Source organism: Mucor velutinosus (assembly GCF_035048745.1).
Source record: "Mucor velutinosus strain NIH1002 chromosome Unknown tig00001547, whole genome shotgun sequence".
NCBI lineage: Eukaryota > Fungi > Mucoromycota > Mucoromycetes > Mucorales > Mucoraceae > Mucor > Mucor velutinosus.
This window is the reverse complement of record NW_027041901.1, coordinates 1322724-1345137: the sequence shown is the minus strand read 5'-3', so window position 1 is coordinate 1345137 and position 22414 is coordinate 1322724. Positions and strand designations below refer to the sequence as shown.

The window sequence follows — 22414 nt, the reverse complement described above, 5'->3', positions numbered from 1 at the left end:
TTGAACATATATATCAAATGCTCCCACTCGAAAATCATTTGCAATCTAAAGGAGGATGACAACATTGCATTTTAATACATAAGGATTCGTCTTTGGCTGAGCAATCCGCAACGGTTGAAGCCTTTGAATATTTAAATAAACAGAAAAACTTTGGAGTAGCCAGACCAAGCTACAGTGCTTTCCAAATCGTAGTAATTCCGTTCTTATCAGCTCAACGAGCATCGATTGTCTTCATATGGGAAGCATTACTGCTTCCGCCATTATCCAGGCAAGTTAAATACCGCTCAACTTCTACTCAAGATTGGCCAGAGTTGATTCAAAATCGACTTGTTCGACTTATTTGACGAGGTTTGACTATAAAAATCGTAAGGTTATTTGATATTCCCTTAAGCCGCTCAATAACATCCGGTTCTTCAAGAAACTACGCCACACATCTTCCTCTTCTCCCTCCTCTCGCTCACCTCTACAAGCTTGTCAATGGCGCGCCTTTTGGTCGCTATCAATTCCCCTTGCTGCTCGCACGGTTTGGTATCGGGCAATCTATGCGAAGATCCCTACCAGAGACCTCTTACATTTACGAATCCCTGAAAAACATCCTTCCTCTCTCTGCACTATTTGTTACTTATCTGTCATTGAGGATATCACTCATGCTCTGTTTTCCTGCCCACCAAAACTGATGGTCTGGCGCCATACATCTCTGTCCTACCTCTCTGACTCCTCATCGCTGTCTTGATGCGGATTTTATTGCTCTCCTTCAACAAATTTTGCTTTGTTCCTCCCCTCCTCTTGATCGTGATACTTCTCTTCCTTTCAATGAGCTCTCTACACATCAAATTTTTGCAACCGCTCTACTGACACTCTGGCAAGCGCATTGGCGCTGGATCTTTGACCAAGCCCCGGTTATCGCTGATAACGTTCAACATCGTCTTGCTCGTTCTCTCTTGCTCGCTTGGATGCCGAATTAAATCTAGATGCGTAAGTATTTAGCTTTCACTCTTTTATACATCTTCTTCTACATTTTCCATTTCTGCTTACCATTCGATCCTCGTGACTATATATCCAGTCTTTTCTTTCCCTCATAACGACATTTAAAGGACTTAAAATAAAAACTGGAGCTCGTCTCCCCTACAAAAAAAATATTTCCTTAAGCTCCCTTGAAGTACTTTTCAAGGCGCATCTAATGGTACCGAGTAAGATAAATGTTTTTAATAAACTTATTGAGTACTTTACGAAAATATGAAAAGAGGTTTCTGGCCAAAATGTCGAAATCTTGCATATCAAAGTCCCACAAAGATAATTTCAGGGGTTGCATTGGATCGATAGAAACATTTTGATTCAAGATATACCATAGTAAAAGTCTTCATTACCAAGGTGAAAAACGCGATCGTTTGATTTTCGATGAATTTTTTTTTTTTTTTTTTTTTTTTTTGTATGGATGTTGCTTATTTATTAGTAAATATACGAATATAATAAGAACATCAAATGATGGACAAGTGTATGTAACAAAGTGACTTGCCATATATAAATCTATTGAAACTACTACTAATATTAATGCTTGAGATCTGACAATCTCATCACTTCAGCACAGATCATGTTGGTGACATTGTTGGTATCAAAAGGCACTCCTTCGAATGATAGTAGGAGGTGAAATCTCCATATCATACGAATGGTGGCAGCAAACAGGTCGAAGATTGTAATCTTGATGTCTAAGTTGTAGATGAAGTATTGCTTCAGGTTCAAATTGACTATGGATTGGTATACTTGCTGTGGATTAGCAGCTTTGGGGTATCCCAGGAATTGTTCAAAGATATCGGACCAAATGTCGTTTTTGTGGGGGGCAGCTAACCATGAGATGTTTGGCATCTTCAGTATCATTGCAGAGGGTACATTTGTCATCTTCGACGTTCCTCAGGCGTCGAACGAAAAGAGCTGATTTATTTTCGATGAAAACCATGAGGGGTACCTCATGCTTTTCGGTCGAATTTTGTCCATGTTTTTTTTGATCCCCAAAAAGTTGAGCAAAGGTGTCAGAAAGTAACTACTGGATGAGTGCAATTGTTTGGCACTATTCTGACCATCTAAAACGGTCTTGAACGCAAGAAAACGCAACTCAAATGCGCCCAGATTTTTCTGTATTAGGCATACCCTTGACTAAAAAGGGATAATATCTGTATGATACTTGCCCGTATATGAAGTATCTGCGTATATATGGATGTAGAGTATCATAGAAGAATCAGATCTAAAGATAACATAAAGGGCTTTTATGTGTAAGTGGAGGGTCAAAATGAAAGTAGCAGTATTTTGATAAGATACGCAAGAGCAATCGGTAGCGCGAGCTGCCGTTGCGCAGGTTGGTTCTCACCGAAGCGAAGCATAGGTCAGGAAACCACCTAAAGTGTCGAAGGGTTCATATGTTATAGTAAAAGTTTTCATTTTTGCGGTCAAAAACGCGATTGTTTGATTTTCAAAGAAATCCATGAGGTGCTCCTCATGGTTTTGCGTGATGCTTTTTAGACTCTAAAAAAAATTGAGCAAAAGTGTCAGTAAGCAAGTGCCAGGCGAGAGCAACTGTTTGGTGCTATTCTGGCATCCCAAAACGACGTATAAGGCGAGAAAATGCGGCTCAAATGCGTTCAAATTTTGCTGTGTTTTGCATAGTTTTGAGTGACAAGGGGCAACGAAAGTATGCTGTATGCCGGTATATGAATTGTTCTCACTGATATAGACATGGGAGTATCGTTCGGGTCGTTTATAGTGCAGATGTAGTGGTCTTTGATACAAGTATAACTTAGAAGCCCTCATCTAAGATGGCGAACTGATAAAATCATATCGTAAACATCATTACACAGGATAGCATGTCCCATCGAGTGCTTTCGTGGCCCTCCGACATGAGTTTGCTATGGTCTGATGCAGTGAGTCAAGCAAATATCTGATCTAAAACGTTCAAGATCATAATCAAAGGAGGCATATTTCTAGTCTAATAGCTGCTTCGGTGGCTTTGTGATGTTTCTCGCTGAACAACCGGTTGATTCAATGCATGTGCCCCAGTTCATCTCCATGCGATATATAATCGAGGCTCTGACATTCTGCCTGATGCCTCTCTTCCATGACAGCACCACCCCGCAAGTAAGTCTCAAAGATACTCGCCATGGACAAATCAAGTGTATGTAAATGCCATGTCAATTTTGATTGGAGTTGAGTTGAAGCTTTCTTCGGAAATACAAAATAGATCAGTTTGGTATACAAGCGTTTTACCCACTTGTGGACTAACCCTTTCTCTTTTACCCCCGCACTACAACAAAAAAAAAACAAAAGGTAAAATGGGAATCTTTGGCTTTGGATCAAGCACTGTGCCTACCGCAGAACAACCTCAACAAGACGCCGATGACTTGTATTCACCTACATCTAATTCTTTTGAAGAGACTTCATTCAATGCTGGGGACGACAGTGGCTATGAAAAGATGCCCGACTTCATGTCAAGTATTGCTCTTGACGCCAATAGACTTCAACCCATGTCTTTGCAGGGCCTTGACTTTCTACAAGTAGAAGATGCTCCTGTTGGCACATCTAGTGGTTTGGCACCTTCTCGTGGTTGGTCTGACGATCTTTGTTACGGTACAGGTACCACTTACTTGGCAGGGTTGACTTTGGGTGGTGCTTACGGTATGATGGAGGGTCTCAAAAAGAGCTCTGGTGCTCCTAGAGTGCGTTTAAATACTACTCTCAACTCAATCACACGCAGAGGCCCTGGTGTGGGTAATGCAGTTGGCGTGATTGCTATGATTTACAATGGTACCAATTCATTGATCGACTATTCAAGAGGCACCCATGATGTCTTCAACAGTTTAGCTGCTGGTGCTATTTCTGGTGCCATCTTCAAGTGTACAGCTGGCCCTCGAGTTGCAGGCATCTCTGCTGCTGTGTGTGCTGGTGTCGCTGGTGCTTGGACAGTGTTGGTTGATGTTTTGACTGGATAAACACATTTATACATACAATTATATTTATTATACTTATTACACCACCACTTTTTATACATAGTAACAAAGCACAAAAAATGTTATATATACATGCAATTGATTTATTCAGACCATTGATACAACAATATTCAGGAAAAAATTACAATAAAATAGAGTGAATTTCCATTTTGCTAGACAATTCAATGGATTATAGGCTAATCTTCTTTTGAAGAGGGAATCTTTTTCTTGGAGGCAAATGTGGACAGCGGGATTGTATCACTGTCACTGCTGAGACTATCATCCATGGCTGGTCCATGGGTGTTGCGTCTATGCTGGCCTGTAGGTGGGGTATCATCAAAGTAAGTGCCTGATAAATCGTATAGACGATTGTTCACCAAATGCCGCATGCCCTCCTCTTCATCTTCGATCGAATACTCGGCTTCGCTGTCACTCACAAAACTCCCAGAATCGTAATATCCGTCTGATTCTTCCAACACTGCATCGGGATCCTCCGCCAACAGTCGTTGGGCTTCCAGTCGTCTTTTGTATCGAGATGAAAATATGGAGGGACGAAGATCATCTGGGTCTCTTGGCGGCCAGTAGTAAGGCAAACGAGGATCTGTCTCTGGCGTAACCGGAAAAGATAACCCATCACCCTGCATTTTCTTGGGCCATAGCCATGTCAATGGATTTTGACCAAATACTTCGCATAAATTCCTGTAAAATCCAATATCAAAGGGGTAGTTGACCTACAAAAGTTTTCAGGTTACCAAAAGTAGCCATATATCTGTGGCATGTCAAACTTACGGGTGGAATCTTTCCTCGCTTGACAAGTCCCTCCACTTTTCCCCTCTCCCAAGATTCGATATTTGTTTGATTTTTTGACATGCAATAGAGTTGGTAGCATGTCAAGATGCCAACACAAAAAACGACAATAAAAGCGAGCACGAAATTGAGCACCATGAATACGATTTGCGTTGTGTCTGGCTCCGCATCGAACTATAGATCATTGTGTAAGTACAATGAAAATGACAACGAGCTTAACACATACTTGAAAATGTCGAATTGCATCCATGATGGCTCTCACTCTCCCAATCAGCAGCAGTATCACATACGAACAGGCGATGTCTGCGTAAATGATGAAACGCATGAAGTGGCCGTAGTTATCGTATCCAACGCAATTGTCTATCCAAGGGCAATGGTGATCCATTTTCAGCACACAGCGTCCACAATAACGACAGTGATGGCTCCTTGGTGGTTTGTACACATTGCAACTCTTGCAGTATCTTGGTCCAGTGATGCCTTCTGAAGTGATTTCTTTTGATACAACGAGAGACGATGGTGGTTCCTGAATACCAAAACATGCTAAATTTCGTGCCGTAAATAGCAAGCTATTATAAACTTACCCAATGTACGGGTATCTTTCCAGGATCTGTGGTTACTGAGAGATAGTAGTTGTAAAACACCATGCCTACTAGCAGGTTTAAAGGTAACAGCGTGGTGAGGCTTGTGTAGTTCCATCCGCCATACGCAGGTATAAACAACACCAGTTGCGATGAATAAGATACGAATGCAATGAGTAGCACTACACCCACAACAAAGACTTTGCCGGGAATAGATTCCAACATTTCGCAATAATGAAAGTAAAAAGAGAGTGGTTATTGATGGAAAGCGGAGAAGGGCATTAATAAATTGGTAATGGCAGTGATAATGAAATAGGAAAGCGGTAACTAGACCTTGGGGCCGGGCAAATTAATGCGTAGGGCAACATGTCTTATTCGGGGTGTTGTTTTTATGAGTGTATTAATGCCTGTTTGTCAAGGCTTGGCAACGCCTTCTGTAATAGGCACTTGAGTTGTGTTAATTTTGCGTACCAATGTGTCATGACCACTTGTATTCGATGACTTTATTACTCGCTTCCACAATACACTGTATACGTGATGGCATAATTTATAGCATTTTGGAGCATAAATCTAGCCATTAGAATGGTAGCTTTCACCTGTAATGATTTGATGCCAAACTAAACATTAAAAAACATCTTTCCAGCTTGCACAAACCTCGCTGTCAGCTACAATGGGCGAAAGCTCGATGGCCGATGATGATTAGGATGGGCTCTTGCTTCGAGGTGAATGTGCAGTTTCCAGTGCTCAGATACATTATCAAGCTTGTCTTTTGAGCGTCTTTTTATTTTCAAATTTTGCAATACCACCTTGGATTAGTCAATCTCTTCTAGAGGTGGATATGGTGCAACAACGACAGAGCTATGAAAATCGCAGATCGTGGTCTAATTTAAATTTGGTGAGCCTTTTTTTCATTATCTGCTCTTCTTCGTTAGCCATAGCCTATCCTAAGAAGTGGATTTAGACCTTATTGCACCTACGTTTCTGTTGAAGCCCCTCGCTCAGAAAAGGCTAAGCATCGCTAAGCTTGCTTGCAGCAGAAAGCTGTACTCACAGCCTCAAGAAAGCTTCACCATAATTTGTGATTATTGGACTTTTAAGATCTTCAGCAGCTCTCGCTTGCAAACAAGAGCTTACGCGCCATCATATCAGACCTTTTGAAGCACCTGGTATTGCCTGTAATCTTGTCAACACACTTTGCAATTCAATGCAAGATTACCAAAATACTCATTACCGATGACAGTTAATTGGATTATAATATACTTAAAGACATCATACGTAAGTACAACAACACCGAAACAATCAAATATCCGTTTCTTTGAACAGAGGTCAAACCGATGTCCTGGCATCACCTGTGAAGCAATATCTAAAGGATACCAATACGTTGACAAATAATCAGATTCAAAAGTGGAAGGAAGCAGAAAAGATCAATAAGGCCGCATTTGTTGTTCTTTTGATGTGTAATCATCCAATATATACCTGGTTTCATTAATTACATCTTTTAGTTTAGGACAGTGGTGTTGAATGTCTACTGTTATTTATATGTATAATGTATGGATTATTTATACATCTGTATAGAATGATGACCTCCTGCTAAATTTTAGTATCGATCTTCACTTATGTTAAAGATATCTATATTCCTCTCGATAACATTGATTTTTTACATTCCTTGTCTGCTATTATTCTTTGACATACAAAGATTAGCTTACTGGAACTTTGCGTATGTGAATATCATGGTAATCGTTTACGTGCTGATTGATTTTATTAACATCTGTTTCATATCTGCATAATGTATCACTGCATTCAATCTACAATATTGTGATTTGGGTACAATCTTATATGTGAATACAGCACAACATGTGAAAATTATTGAGGAACACAGAATTCAAATGATCAGAAAAAGATTAGATTATAACTCCAGCTAACCGTTACCCTTCACCAGAATTCGCAATTTAGCATATCAAGTATATTATTATACGACAGAATAATTTATTGTAAACACAGCAGAGGTGCTATGCATATATGTCTTGAGTCATGCTTCGTTTTGAGCAATGTTACTTTGTTGAGTATTTTGATTATTTTATTCTATCATTTCAAGAAGTCTTTTTAAGTCGTTATATTTTATAACATTATTATATAATAGCATTGGAGCAGCTATGGTAAAACTAGGTAATTATATGCCAGTGGATCGTTGCTCTATTCATGAAAAAAATCTGGGTAATCAACAGATACGAACAATCAATTTCCTATCGCTGTCTCAACCTCTGAGCCAATCATATTGCTTGAAAACTCCGCTGACCTAAAAAAAATTTGCGAGGGTTTCCCCCTGTTTTGATGTGAGGCAAAATTTTAAGCGCCGCTATAATAGCAATATAGCCGCTGCTATCATCAAACTTCCCCCAGGTGCTAGAGCATGCCTTACTTACACCACCTAGCTTTAAATTCAGGCATAGAGACCCTCAATCATCACTAAAGTAAGTAGTGATAACCAAGTGGAGGCAGCCTATCTACCTCCTAGCCTCGGATAGAGTCTTGTTGAGCTTCAGGGATAGGCACATCCACACAACGTAAAGAGGTAGTTACTATAGGAGTAGAGTAGTACGTAGGCAAAAAAGGGATGCTCACGCAAAGTGAGTCAAAGAAAAGTATAACAAATACAACATCAGAGATGTTCAGAACAGCTCGTTGTTGTTGCAACAAAAACCCATACATGAGCAACATGCATGGTAATAGTCGGATGTAAAGCAACACAACCAACAAAAGAAGAAGAAAAACGCAACAAAGAGAACATCATGAATGCATTATCATGAGAAAGGAAGCAATAATACAAACGTTCAAAGACGTTTTATATCATTGCGACCAGAAGAAAAAAGATACTTACCACTTACCATCACCGTAGATAGACCAGAGAACGAGTGACAGCAGAGAAAGAGCATGCACCAAATACAGTAGACCAGAAAAGACCATATTAGCAGTAGCAGTAGCAGCAACACCAGCACCATAGGCAAACCAAAGTACGAACGCCACCAGCAGAGACCAGATAAAGACCAAAGAAGTAGGCAGCAGAGATGGCAGAGAAGTAATGGCAGCAGTACTCACTCAAACAAGAAGCAAAAAATTATTATTAAAACCTAATAAACAAACTCAATTAGTGTTACTTCTACGCCTCCCAGTGCTCGTTATCGAATGGTACCTAGCATATTCCACATCAAAAAAGCAGTATCAAGTTATTCCAACAGTACAAGTCAGAGTTATCAGATGTTAGAGTGTTATTATTAATCAAACAATGTCCAAAACGACCATGGTTTGATGCTAAGCGCTTTTTGCAAAAAGGAGGGTATGGAAAAATGAGAGAGCACCCTATCCGACGTCACGACCAGTAGATTTAGTCTCGGTCTTGTACCGTAGCTGTCTTAATAGCGGCAATATAATTTGAAATTGTGCAGTGGCATTTTCATGTTCAAACTTGAATTGAGTTCACATCCGTCGAACGTTTTTGCTAAATTTTACTATGAAAATTGTCGTTATAACACCAAACTTTCTAATACATCTCTAGAGAACTAAAAAAGCCGTATCGAATGGTGCTGATTACATCCAGCTATAAAACCGAAAATAATGAGTAATTTGCAAAAACATAAAAACAGGTTTTCTGTGATTATGTCAAAAATTAGTGTACGCAAGTCTCATAGAAAGAGTTTCCAGTGTTGCATTTTATCTTTACGATCAATTTGTACTGATATGTATCATAGGAAAAGTCTTCATTTTTGGGGTGAAAAACGCGATTGTTTGATTTTCAAGAAGTTTCCCTTGCTAGTACTCATGTAAAAAGGATGATTTTCATGAATTTGCAGTGACCCAAAAAAATTGAGGTAAAGCATCAGGAAGAAAAGCGTGGCCAAGGGGAGGCGTGTGGTGCTATTCCAAGCGCCCAAAACGCTTTATGGCATAAGTTATTCGTGCTTGAAAATGACTAGATTTGAACAAAGTTTGTCCTAAAACTAAGGCACAGTATGTTATGCTGCCAAATGAGTAAGTATTAGTAGGCTATAGTTTCACTTGATAATCCAAATGTTCTATACTGGAGGGAGCCCAAATTCTAAGTAGTGGACGCTTATATTTTAATTCTGAAGTATAGTACCACTGGTAATTCGAAATTTGAGCATTACTATTAGTAGTATGCACTACTGAATATAAGAACTTGCTTAGATTGAACGAGATGTTTATCGGATCAGCGTGCCACTTTTGATAATCGTTTAGAACAGAAATACTGTATTCAGGCCGAAATTTTACTGCAGTTCGACTATTCAAGCCCTTCTTATACTGTCACGCTATTGTTGTTCGTCGCTTTTCAAAGTCTCTCATGTTAGCAATTACTGATGAAGACTTTCTTTTAGAATGGTAAAACCTTTTGGGTTGTAATAAATGGCAATTTTCGATTGACGAAAAAGAAGAAAAAACAAACTGGAGGCGATGTACCGTAGATCTCCATCTAAAAATACATTCGCCAAGTTTCTATGTAGCATAGCTGCATGAATTCAGTGGTAACTTTTAGAAGTTGCTGGTGAAGGAGACGATACGTAAGCAGAGCTGGCAAGCATATTGGTAATACAAAGACACTAGAATACTTGCACTGGATGATGCTTACTGATTTCGTTTCCATCAAGTGTAATTGCGGAATTAGAGGCTTTGTTAAGTCTAAAATTCACGGAAAAAAGAATATATAAAAACAAGAAAATCAACTTGATAAAGGTATATTTATCAAACTGACCGATGAAAAGTAAAAAGATGAATCTCTACTGGCCAGATAGATGACTCTTCTTATATACTCCAACAATGGATAAAAGCTTTACTGATGAGAATAGACATATAATTCAAATCAGATCATTTAATGTCTATTCATGCTAAAAGGTAGCCCCAACAAACGAAGCATGATTTAGCTTTGTTTGGATAAAGATTTAGACTCTTATATGAAGTAAATAAATCTATCCGTTGTATGAAAATTATTAATATCGACCTAATAGCATGCATCCGATAGGAACAACCTATACTGTATATTCTGTATCAATAGTACATGTCTGAGTGTATATCGTTGAGTATACATTTTTAGCATGTATCTGGGCATATGGCACGCCTGTAGCATATTGTAAGAAGTGTGTCTATAACATATCTCATATATAGTACAAGTCTGTAGTACATAATGTATCTATAGCCAGTATCATGGGTATAAGCATGTGTCTTATAATAGGGTGGATCGTGAAGTGCACATTGAGGCACCAAGCTAATATTGCATCAATTTTGGAGTTTATCCAAATATGACGAACATCCGTATTCAATGTCGGACTACAAGTTCAAGTCGATAGCGCCATCCATGTTTGTGGTGTCATATATAGTCTGCATCTTATGGTACTGGCGTTTCTGAAATTCATATCCTTCTTATAGTATAGATACGTATAGTACATCTAATCTAGTGCAAAGACAGTTTATATCTCAATCTAGTAGCTGGATGAACTATCGGAATATTGGTCATTAGATTGGGTGTATTCCACAGTAGCGAAGCAAAGGCGGAAAATCATGGCGATTAAGCATCTCATCCAACATTGGATAGCACTGATTTATAGGGAGATTCTACCGGAGCGAAGCGAAGGTGCAAAACTATAGTATTTAATCAGCAAGCTCGATTTCTCATTCCCATTGCTAGTAATAGTTGATTGTTTAAAATCTAGTTATACAGTATAGCAGATTTCTACTATCTTTGATTTGAAATGTTAAAGGTGAGAGTCTGCAGGGCGATACGGTCATTGAGTGTAGCAAGGTTGCATTTAGTTCAGTATTAGGTAACATTGAGCTTTTGGATGGTTCTACCGTAGCGAAGCAAAAGTGCAAAATCATGATATTTAAGCATCTAATTTAATACTTGATAACAATGACCTTAGTGGAGGTTTTACTGTGGCAAAGCAAAGGCGTAGAACCGTAGTGCTCAAGCCGCAAATTCGATTTCTCATTTCCATTATTAATAAGCTTACCAACTACATAGCGCTTCAAAACTTGCATGAATTAGCCGTAACAAAATCAATGTTCCTTTTATTCGAAATAGAAATTGCAGTGGCTGCAGAGCTGCTCTTCCAGAAAAGCACAGTTGCTAGAGGTGTGATTCATGCCGTGTAAATAAATTCTATAACGCAAAACATAACCAAATTTGACAGCTTTCAAGCCTTCATATCTTGACATGTAGACCTTTCTGAGCCACCGGAATGACGCCAAACAATTATACTCGAGAAGCAGTAGCTACATGACGCTTTTGCGCCACTTTTTGGGCCAAAGAAAACATGACCAAAAATCGACCAAAATCCATGAGGGGTACCTCATGGTTTTCATCGAAAATCAAACGATCGCGTTTTTCACCTTGAAAATGACGACTTTTACTATGGTATATATTGGATCAAAATGTTTCTCTCGATCCAAAGCAACCTCTGAAGCCACTTTTATGAGATTTTCATATGCAAAATATGGCTATTTTCGCTAAAAAACCTCGTTTCAAATTTCATCAAATTGCTCAATAATTTCAGTCATAATACCTATTACAATTAGCACCATTGGAAGCGCCTTGAAAAGTACTTCAAAAATGTATTAGGAAGCGTTTTTTGTAGGGGAGACGAGCTCCAGGTTTTATTTAAAGTCCTTTAAATGTCATACTGAGGGATAGAAAAGACTGTTGGTGGACCCAATGTCTGCAATGAAGGGGAATAAGATATTTTTGAACTAAGTTGGGAAAGAAATCTACTACTAATAAGGTGCGACTCCTAGAGCCAATACAGTCTTGCGGAAATCGTCAAAATATAGATAATGGATAAGAATACAAAACACCAAACGAGGACATCAGTACTACGTCAAAAAATCAAACAACTTGCGTTCACCAGGATTTGAACCGGGGATCCTCCCGTTGGCATACGGGAGTTCTACCACTTCGCCCTACCACCAGGGACTGTATTAGGAAGCGTAGGGTGATCATCACAGTTTATGTAGTCGAATATCATGGAATAGATTAAAGAAGTCGAAAAAAAAACAAAATTTGGCCAATCTTGAGCAATAAAAATATTTGAGTTTGAATCAAGTGTAGCGGCGGGCGGCGTTACTGCTGGCTGACCCAAATGCCTGCCTGACGATGGCAATGAGGTTGGGATGCTGATTAAATAGGGATCATGAATTTAAAAAGACTAATGCTTAATCTGGATACTTTATTTTGCTTTTGTTGGGCATTTTTACAGCTGACAACTCCAGTAAGCCTGGCTCACCACTAAAATATATGTAATCACAGCCTCGCAATCATGATTTGTAACATTTCAGCCTGGCATGTAGGCAGTATACGTTTGATTAATTCTTTTGAAAAAAATTACTACCACTGGATAAAAAGCGCTTTGGGTATGTGGTGAGGATATCTTTAAACTTGTACACTATTTTCAGAAATTATTGGGACATTTTTAAAAAAAATTGGTACTAATTCTGAATAAATATTGGGTCAATTTATAATTAAATTTGGGACAAATCTTGAACTATTTTGGAACACTTGCCTAATTAATATTGGGACACATATAAAAAAAACATTGAGACATTTTCAGAGAAAGTAAAATTCATTTATTACAATGGCTCTTTCGCCAAACAAACATCGAATTTCTTAACAGAGTAGCGAGCAGAATCTTCAAGATCACTGTACAATACATCATTGCATGCATCGGTAATCCTGGTCGAAAGTGTTTCAGTTTTTAAGAGCCTCTCCCTCTTGAGTTTACTCTTGACCACATGCCAGAATTGCTCAATAGGATTAAGCTCAGGGGAGTATGGTGGGAGGTAAACACATCTGTAACCTCGCTGAATGATATACCTCTCAATATCCTTGGCTGTATGGATGGGTGCATTGTCCATAACAAGATAAAAATCTTTGAATTGCTCATGCTGGTCCATGATATCAATCGTTTTCGCAATAAAGTTAAAGTAGTGGCCAGTTACAGTACCCACAGTTGTTGTTGCTTTTCCAGAAGAAGTGCCAGCTAACTTTCTTTTCTTGTTGGATGTTCCAGGCAACCTCACTTGAACATTCAACACTCCCCATACGCTAGTTGCGCCAATAATAGTGGTAGTTTTCGCTCTTGTTTGAGGTACAGGCACTTCAGCTCGAGTTCCTTTCTCTGACCAAGCCATTGTTCGCTTCAAGTTAATATGGAAAGCTGACTCATCAATGAAAACACAGTTGGACATGTAATCCATGTCGGTTTGGCTCCATTTGACTACCCAGTCGTACCGGTTTTGAATGTTTTCAGGCGAGTTTCTTTCTTTGGAATGGAAATGAGCTTTCTTGAAAGTCAAGGCAAGATCATTGGTCATGTAGTTGTAAATAGTCGTTTGGCTGATAGTCAAACCCGAGAAAGCCCTAACAAGACTCTCATGAGCTTGTTCGATTGTTACTGATGGATTATCTTCAAATTCTAGTTTTAGGTGCTTCGTATGGTCTTCGTTCAAAATCTTTGGTCGACCTGCTCTCTTAACTGGCTCTTCATCGTCCTCAATTTCTTTGTTAACCTTTTTTTGATCCTCTGCGTACCATCTGTAAGCGGTTGTTCTTGATATATGGCCGTGCGCTTTCCAAGCTTGATTAGGATTCATGCCATGGTCGTAGATAAGGATAAAGAATCTTGCCTTGTCTTTGTCTGTGTAGCTGTTATATTCAGTCTTGGGCACATTTTTCTTATTTTTAATCTTTTTCTTTTTTAGTACGGTCAATTCTCTTTCAGGTGGCTTCCTATCAACATAAGTATTGTAGTTGGTAATGTTACCGAGAGGGAAGGCTTCGTTGTCTACATCCATCTCAACAGCTTCGTTTCCATGCCCATCGACTGGAGCATTTATTCCGTCTTCGTAGTAAATTCTGATATCTGACATGTTATGAATAACGAAGAAAGCGACTATGATTTCATCTCAAATCCCATTTAGTTTTGTCTCATTATAATTTCGAAAAGTGTCCCAATATTAATTAGGCAAGTGTTCCAAAATAGTTCAAGATTTGTCCCAAATTTAATTATAAATTGACCCAATATTTATTCAGAATTAGTACCAATTTTTTTTAAAAATGTCCCAATAATTTCTGAAAATAGTGTACCAGAATATTCATTGGGAATGATGGCTGCAATCTCATTGTTGGTTGGATGATTTTGAGTGCGCCTATCTTCACCTACGATTAACTCTAATCTTATTTGAGAGAGGGTTAGATCGATTGTAAGCATCCTCCTTGATATTATTTCAGGTTGTCGTTTTTCTTCTTTTCCCAGAATTTTATGAACATACTTGTAAATACGAACAAATGGAGCCTTGTCCGGTGTTGAATGTTTTAAATTTATATGCCTCTGATTGATCACGACGACACTTTGTTCAAAGTATTTGAGTATATTATATGACGGCAACCAGCAAATAAATATTCGATTCGGTTTATTGCAAGTTACAAAGGAATAGATGATGCGCTTCAATGCTTATAGCTCTTCAAATCAAGAGAGCGGGTATATAATAGTGAATGCACCACAGCACATACTGTAGCAAAACTCATTAATGGAAGTACGTATCTACATTTACAGATGGTTCTTGAGTTCTATGCCAGATTACTTGTGTACGTTTAATAGCATATTCAATCAAGCTTCATCGCAAATAGACTGTTCGGGTAGTGGGACTTCTTTGATACTACCAGTGGCTGGATCAACCTGCATTATTTTGCACACTCTTGCCGAGTAAGTCTTGCTGCTGATATAAGGGAATAGCTGGTACTTCAAAACACCTCTTAACGTCAATTCATAGGGGTATCTTATTAGTAATGACCTACATATTTAAAGTGTAAATATAAGCATTGGGTCTGTATAGAGCAAAGACCTTCTACCATACCATCTCTCATTCCCACTAGTATCTCCTTTTGTTTCACCTGGATTCTTGATCTGAATTTGGCTTGTTGAAACACTCGATTTTGATCTAAAATAAAATAGTGGTGATGCCTCAAAGATCAAGGGATCATCCAGCTTATTGATAGTGGCAAGGTATTCTATACACAGATTCAGTAATAATCCGTATATTTCATTAATTACAACATACCTTGTCTCGTCTTACTACTAACACTACTACTAGTCTCATTCATCATGCCTGACGTTGGAACGAAATGACTTGCTGCAAAAACACTGATAGCTGCGTGTGCTATCTGAATTTTCCATGCATTTGAATTGCTAAATATCAGTGTAATGCAATCGCAGTTAGTAAGCATGGTGAGAATTAGAGTCAATGATCGCATTACACTTTACCGTGCTCTTGCATGAAAATTAAAAATCAATTGCTTTTGAGTTCCCAGCACATTGCTGAATGTGATGGCTTCCACTGATTGTAATGGACTAGCTAAAAATACTAGAGAGAGGCATATGATTGTACAAATACAACTGATGATAGATAGCCAACCACAACAGACTGACATTGCAAATAGTTTTCTTGATTTTTTCCTATTAGCAGCTTGTGAGTATATATCACGCAAAAGATTGATTCGAACCACCATACCTCCTGTTCTCATACAATCGTTTACGCCTCGTATTTGAACTCGATGAAGAGTAGTATAATAGCGACACATTTTCCTCTTCTCCTTCCTCTCCAGATGATGATGAACATCGAAAATGTGAATTACGAAACTTTTGCTTCTCAAATTTGGAAGACATGGAGTCCAAATAGACTGATTTGACTCCTCTTGCAGGCAATTCGGATACTGTTGACCGAAGTCCAGGTCTTCTGAACTTTTGTTTGTAATGGTCCGAGAAATAGCTGTTGGCTTCATCATTACTACTTGTAGCTGAGCGATGGTTACTTTTGGATTCAAATGGAATTGGAGGTGAAAGTGAAGGATATAAGCCTCCTTTTGTATTGTAGACATAGCCATCTTCAAACGAATCTATAAAGAACATGGTGATTAACCTTATATTTTTCTTTAATTGGATCAAGCTGTGTATATTTATACCATCTACACCGAGTACTGCTTCACTGAGGTTCTTTGCAAAGATCTCTGTTGGTGTTGAGTGATGGTTCTTTTTCTTTCTGTACTGATTTCTCTTCTTGTGATTGCTGGTGGTCGAATGCATGCTCTTCAAATCGCTCTAACGACACATGAAACACTTGCTTAGATCCATTTCATACATAATCTTGTTTCTCTATTAAACAAACCTGTGACCCATTTGATCTAGTCATATTGTTGTTATTGCTTCCGCTACTGGTATGGTCTCCTGGAAATGTAACAGGCTCAATTGTAATTTTTGAATTCTTAGATAACATCATCGAGTTCTCCAGCCTCTCCAATGTTGGGAACCGAGATGTATCTGAGCTGTGAATAGTATGAAGTTTTGGTCTACTGCTTGGAGCTGGAGATATTGAATCGAGCGACCGATGATTTGTATTGCTCGCTGCTGGATGATGAGGTGCTGGAGATAATAATTTGTATCTGGATGCTAATGTCGAATCATCTTGGCTATGCTCAGGTGCAATTTGAGTCATGGTCATTTCTGCAGTGCTATCACTTTACAAAGGAAAGAAGAGGAAAGAGATGATTTTCCCATTTAATTAATACTACTCAGTAGTTTATATCTAGCAGAAAAGCATAAACTTTACTCTCTTTATTGTAAAACGTGTGACCAAGCTTATAACATGGATTTGGTTCCTGTTGATGGAGACCAATGACGTACAGAGCTAACTTTTACAACAAGTAGCACAAAATTCTCATAAGCTTCGTCCAAAAGATCTTGCACTTGACTGTTTTGATACCAACCACTAGTGGGGTCAATTTCATTAATCTCGAGCTCTTTTACTTGCTGACTATGCACCATATTGGCCCTCATGGATGCTCCAAACTGAATAAATTGACGTAATCTTTCTGCTTGCCAGTTGAGACGCTGTTCTTGCTGTTGTTGTTTAGCAAACGACTGCAAAGCTAAGCTTTTATGGCTGTCCATATCTTGAAGGGACTGACGCATAGCCATACTTGAGTGCAAATGGTTTAGCTTGCTTTGATCAAAATTTGATTCTACAATGTCGATGGTTCCACCTATACGAAACTGCTCCATGGTGCCATTCATGTACCTTTATAAATTGCCTGTATTAATAATGCGAATATCTCTCATTAGCATGTCATTTACCAGTTAATTTCAGTATGTGGGTTATTTCTAATTTCTTCAACCTTATCAGATGTCTTGTCAGTTATTATCACGAGAAGATCACTTTCCCAGCCTGTTTCTTCGGTGTGATGTTCGGCTACGAAACCTCTCATCACCACGGTTCTCACAGCTGGCGTGTTGTCCTTTTTTACAGTGGCAATTGAGGCATACGTTGCTGATGTGCCTAATTTAGCAATGTTTTCTTGCAGTGATGATTGCAGCCACTTTTTCCAGGCGGGCTTGATAGCAGTTGACATGATTCTTATATTAACAGAAACAGAACCTAACGATACAATCGTTGCTCACATGTCGTCGCATTTGCGTAAACTCAAATTATCTACCGCGGCGGGGGGCTTGTGTTGCATGAATTCCAGTCATGTTGATTGTTCTGTTCCTGAGAATCAGATAACGCTGATATTTATTAAAGTTATGATTAGATGTTGGATAAAAAATAAGGATATTATGTGATAGCTGACTCCAGGCTTTGACTATTATCTTCTCACTGTATGGCTACGTCCGCCCCCTTGTTGATATAACTGATCCAATTCAGCCTCAAGTCGCTTGATATTGGCATGCTGAGCCTCTAAATCCTTATTCAATCGATCTCTCTCATTGATAAGCTACCGTTAATTTAGCATACATGCATCTGTATAAGCAAGTCTTTCTCTATACCTGTTGCTCCCATTGACGGAATCTAGCTTCTTCATTTCTGACCTTTTCGGTAAATGTCTTTCTCAAAACTTCCTCCTTTTCACGAAGCTTGGGATTCTCGCTCTTTTTGAGTCTATCCAATATGCATTTATTCCACTGTCCCCATCTTTCTCGACATGCAACTTACTTTGGCTCACCAAATTTACGAGTTGCCATTTGTTGTTGTCTATAGTGTTCATAGTGAATTTCCTCTGTGGTGGATATCAACTCGAACATATGCGTGCGAATCAACAGATTTCGAAGCTTCTTGAAATCGCAGTGATCGTCGTTCTCGACTTCAGCAACGCCCCAGCTGTATTCACGGCCTCGTACTTGTCTACCGTCAGCAGTTTGAACAATCTCGGTGGAGCCAATAACGGAATAGGGAGATGCACTTGCAATGCTTTGATTGCGCACGGTTGTTTCCTCATCCTCACTATCCACAGCACATGAAAATACGGAAATGTTGTTATAGCTAATTGCTTCACGGACCTGAGCATTTGTTGTTAAGGGTCGAAATGATGAAATTACTGCTGCAAGCACTTACGTTTTCTTTGAATTTCTGCAAATCTTGTGGAGTCAACGTATCTGCTTTTGCGATGACAGGGATCAAGTTGACTCTTGAACCAAGTCTCTTCATGATTTCGATATCTAGTGGCTTTAAGCTACACAGATTACACACATACACAGATGTACAAAGAGAGAGAGAGAGAGAGAGTTAAAACCAGTTTTTTTTTTTTTTTTTTTTTCTTGGGTGTGTGATGGAAAAAAATGTCGTACCTGTGTCCATTAGGCCTAATAAAGTAAAGACAAGCATGAACACGCATATCTATTTTACCTTGGCGAGAAGGTTGCTGTTCTTGTCTCATGTAGTTTTCGTGCTGGTCGTCGATGAAATCAACAACAGGCAGCCAGCTGTCCCGATTGTTGATGTAGTCTCCAAATCCAGGTGTATCGACGACAGACAGCTTTACCTTGAACATCTTTTCCTCCAATTCTGATATCTGATAAGCACCTCTTCCCTGCAAATATGACATGCCAAATACATACCAGCTTTAGTAATCTCAATTTCGACCGTTTTATCCAGTTGCTTATCATGTCTCTTTTCCTGAGGTCTGTAGTTTTTGATGGTGGTTGTAAAAAGTGTGTTTATAAATGTGGTTTTGCCGAGACCAGATTCACCACAGACCATCAAAGTAAAGTTGGTTCCTTTGCTAGTGACGATTTTGTGCTTTTGGTTTGGCAGATTGGCCACGCCGATGCCATTTGACGAAACGGATAAGCAAGACATTGTATACGAGATGAAGGGAAAAAAGAAAAAGAAACAAGTTTTTTATTGTTTACTATCAAATTAAATGGAAGATTACACAGACCATTACAAAAGCCGGAATAGGATTTGCAGTGAAACACTCATTTATTCAACTTGATTCAGTACCAAGCGTATCTTTTCTTTCAAATGATCTATGGCAGCCATTTTCTGATCGAGAATATCGTCGAGGTGGCTGAGATAATCAATAAACGCACTCGACATTTTGAGCCTATTGTCAGTTGTGAGCCCAAGGGACACATGAGTCAAGTAGCGGGTCTCCTTTTTAGAGCATTCGTTTGTCGCACGAATTTCATTTCGGTGCTGGGATATAAAGTCTTCAATCATGGATAGATCGAACTGGTTCTTGAGGTGGTGGTATTGCTGTGGCGGTGTGATGGGTGGAGATGCACTGGACGTAGGTGGTGTGGTAGACAAAAATTCATGAGGGAAATCTGTGTCCAACAAGGCATCTGAACATGGGTGGAGGTCATCATGGTCTAGTAGAAACACAGGCTCGTCGTCCATGTCTTCTTTCTTTGTCATGTTGGGCATTGTATTGCTAGATGTTATCATATGTTGCTCGAGCTCTTGGTCGCTGCTACTACTGCACACAAGCCCGCCATTCTTGAGCTCCTTCACTCTGTCTGCATATCGCAATGTGTTGAGCGTGTGTTCGCTATTGGATTGGTTGGGTGATACAGTGGCTATCATACAGGTGCGGGAGTTACCCACAAATGAGTCCTTGAGTACCTGAGTCAGTTTGCTCTGTCGAAATGGTGTGTGTTTCTTGTCTTGATCCAGTGCTCGGATACATTCTTTTAGGGCCAACAAACTCTTGTTGATTTCAGCACCTTCCATCCGTGTTTTGAGATCAGTTTCGCCTCGGTCAGCACCACGTTCGCTGCCTGCCAAGTCAATAAAACTAAGCTTTCCAATGGGCTCCACTGATTTCTTTCTGCCTGCTGAGATGGGCTTCAGCAAAACTTGCATAATAGCATGAGAGCGAGAGGAATCAGAATTAGCACCCGTGCTGCCTGCCAGTCTGAACTGTAAGTAAATGTGTAGTTGCACGTATATGTCCATGTGAGATGGCTTGTACCTGTGCTTCTAATCTGGTTTCCATATTCAAACACTTGCATCAAGTCAGAGACATTCTTGATCAGGTACTCTTTTAAGCCTACAATCACCACATTTTGCTTGCCATCTTCTCTTGCGAAAAGCTTCTTTCTATCTGCCAACAAATCGTACAATTGTCCTTGATAAATCTCATAAAACCCAATCCAAGCACACAAATGCCCGTATTCAGGTTGCTGCAACATGTTGAATATATCTTGAGCTGCCAGTATGTAGAGCCCGTGCTTGGGATCCATCATAGTATACGTCTTGCCTGAGCCCGTCTGGCCACTACATACATCACGTTGAGCCCTCACTTTGGATGGTATATAACCAACTTACTATGCGAAACAGGTTGCTTTACCACCACCAAAGATGTACTTGACCAATGGCTGTGCAGTTCTTTGGTAGATCTATGACACACAACTTGGAATGAGAAGACCCAATACAACATGTGCAACCATATTTACATAATCGTTTGTGCTATTCGTGTCAAACACATCATCGAAATTAAAGGTATGCTGCTCAATGTATTTTGTCAAATCCACCTTGACCCTAAATCGTGTTTGTTTTTGCTTAATTATGCATACACACATACACACAACAAATATACGTACTTTGGTTCATTGACATGTACAGTGCGAATACCTTGTACAGGTGTAATGTCCTTTTCAGACTTTTCAATCTCTTTCTTAGCAAGTGGTCGTTTTCGCACACAAACACGGATTTTTTGATTCAAATCGCTCTTCCTCTGTGCCAAATGTCGATTGTTGCTACTGATAGGCAGCCCATAAGGGTTCAAATGGCTGTTCTTTACGATCTCTCTGTCATCTTCCTCTTCCTCCTCTACCTCCTCCTGTTGCTTGCGAATAAAAACTGGAAGCTGATTTCGTTTCGCTGTAAATGGTGAGCGGCACGGAGAACTGATTCTTGGAGAAGACATGCTAGTGGATATGTTGGGTGGTACCTGATCCTTGCTATTGTTCATAGTCGGAGTCTTCTTCACGTAGGATACACTTGACAATCCAATCATGTTGGTCTTTAATGGGAACCTCATTCGAGAGGATGGCTGTTGTTGCGGTGTTCTCATATCACCAAACGAGCTGAAAGACGCGGAGGATTCGTCTGTGAAATCTCTGTTACTGGGAGAGGACGGCATGATGCTTAAGTCTTGTTGATGTCGTAGTGTTTGAACTAGCTATAATTTTGTGATTCAGGTACCGATTCATGTGCTTATTTTACAGTCTATTTTAGTACCTGAAATAATCGTTTTCTATCACTGATGGATGTGATGCCCAAACTGCCATAGTCTTGCATTGATATCTTTTTTCATTAAGGGTTTTTAAATGTGAGTCAAGGAGAATGTTCAGGGGCACAAATATGATGAAATCAGGGGTCAACATTGGGAACATTTACCTGTGCCAAACCATTCAAATGAGAAATCCCAAACGACAAAAAACTAATATCTTGTTGTAAGACTCATACATGTTATAGCGAATAGTATACGGCGGCATTACCTAGTGTAGTACTATACAGAATGTAATTATCATTATATAACGCTGTACATTTTTCTCACTTGATTTGTCATACCTGATCTAGATCCGACTTCTTGAGAGTATCAAACAACACAGTGTTACTCATGATGAAAAAGATTGGCAAGAGAGAAAAGAAAGAAAAATAGAAATGGAAAACAGGGAGATATGCTTCATGAATAAAACACATAGACAGGTATTT

The 22414-nt window shown here is 39.3% G+C and overlaps 8 protein-coding genes across 8 annotated transcripts; 1 reads left to right on the top strand and 7 right to left on the bottom strand.

Moving 5' to 3' along the window:
• Window positions 1–1548: 1548 nt before the first annotated feature.
• On the bottom strand, window positions 1549–1863 carry CWC27 (Peptidyl-prolyl isomerase cwc27; the record flags this gene model as incomplete). The annotated part of the gene is made up of 1 exon (XM_064826150.1): window positions 1549–1863. The coding sequence occupies one exon, from the start codon at window positions 1861–1863 to the stop codon at window positions 1549–1551; it is 315 nt and encodes a 104-aa protein (XP_064687664.1).
• Window positions 1864–3320: 1457 nt separating this feature from the next.
• On the top strand, window positions 3321–3977 carry ATC70_006881 (uncharacterized protein; the record flags this gene model as incomplete). Its single annotated transcript, XM_064826149.1, has 1 exon — window positions 3321–3977. One exon carries the CDS (start codon window positions 3321–3323, stop codon window positions 3975–3977), a length of 657 nt encoding a protein of 218 aa, XP_064687663.1.
• Window positions 3978–4171: 194 nt separating this feature from the next.
• ATC70_006880 (uncharacterized protein) lies at window positions 4172–5584 on the bottom strand (the record flags this gene model as incomplete). Its single annotated transcript, XM_064826148.1, has 4 exons — window positions 4172–4705; window positions 4764–4955; window positions 5008–5304; window positions 5363–5584. The coding sequence occupies 4 exons, from the start codon at window positions 5582–5584 to the stop codon at window positions 4172–4174; spliced, it is 1245 nt and encodes a 414-aa protein (XP_064687662.1).
• A 7407-nt stretch (window positions 5585–12991) lies between these two features.
• Window positions 12992–14290, bottom strand: YPT3 (Ras- protein ypt3; the record flags this gene model as incomplete). Its single annotated transcript, XM_064826147.1, has 1 exon — window positions 12992–14290. One exon carries the CDS (start codon window positions 14288–14290, stop codon window positions 12992–12994), a length of 1299 nt encoding a protein of 432 aa, XP_064687661.1.
• Window positions 14291–15030: 740 nt separating this feature from the next.
• On the bottom strand, window positions 15031–16918 carry ATC70_006878 (uncharacterized protein; the record flags this gene model as incomplete). The annotated part of the gene is made up of 7 exons (XM_064826146.1): window positions 15031–15214; window positions 15278–15431; window positions 15482–15609; window positions 15685–15876; window positions 15932–16316; window positions 16383–16518; window positions 16586–16918. 7 exons carry the CDS (start codon window positions 16916–16918, stop codon window positions 15031–15033), a joined length of 1512 nt encoding a protein of 503 aa, XP_064687660.1.
• A 137-nt stretch (window positions 16919–17055) lies between these two features.
• On the bottom strand, window positions 17056–17825 carry RFC3 (Subunit of heteropentameric Replication factor C (RF-C); the record flags this gene model as incomplete). Its single annotated transcript, XM_064826145.1, has 2 exons — window positions 17056–17494; window positions 17551–17825. 2 exons carry the CDS (start codon window positions 17823–17825, stop codon window positions 17056–17058), a joined length of 714 nt encoding a protein of 237 aa, XP_064687659.1.
• A 234-nt stretch (window positions 17826–18059) lies between these two features.
• On the bottom strand, window positions 18060–19549 carry ATC70_006876 (uncharacterized protein; the record flags this gene model as incomplete). The annotated part of the gene is made up of 6 exons (XM_064826144.1): window positions 18060–18188; window positions 18241–18352; window positions 18407–18750; window positions 18806–18923; window positions 19039–19255; window positions 19309–19549. The coding sequence occupies 6 exons, from the start codon at window positions 19547–19549 to the stop codon at window positions 18060–18062; spliced, it is 1161 nt and encodes a 386-aa protein (XP_064687658.1).
• Window positions 19550–19672: 123 nt separating this feature from the next.
• On the bottom strand, window positions 19673–22321 carry ATG11_2 (oligomeric, coiled-coil, peripheral membrane protein; the record flags this gene model as incomplete). The annotated part of the gene is made up of 9 exons (XM_064826143.1): window positions 19673–20601; window positions 20667–20971; window positions 21023–21093; window positions 21151–21235; window positions 21298–21878; window positions 21938–22003; window positions 22097–22139; window positions 22198–22208; window positions 22271–22321. 9 exons carry the CDS (start codon window positions 22319–22321, stop codon window positions 19673–19675), a joined length of 2142 nt encoding a protein of 713 aa, XP_064687657.1.
• Between the last annotated feature and the right edge of the window lie 93 nt (window positions 22322–22414).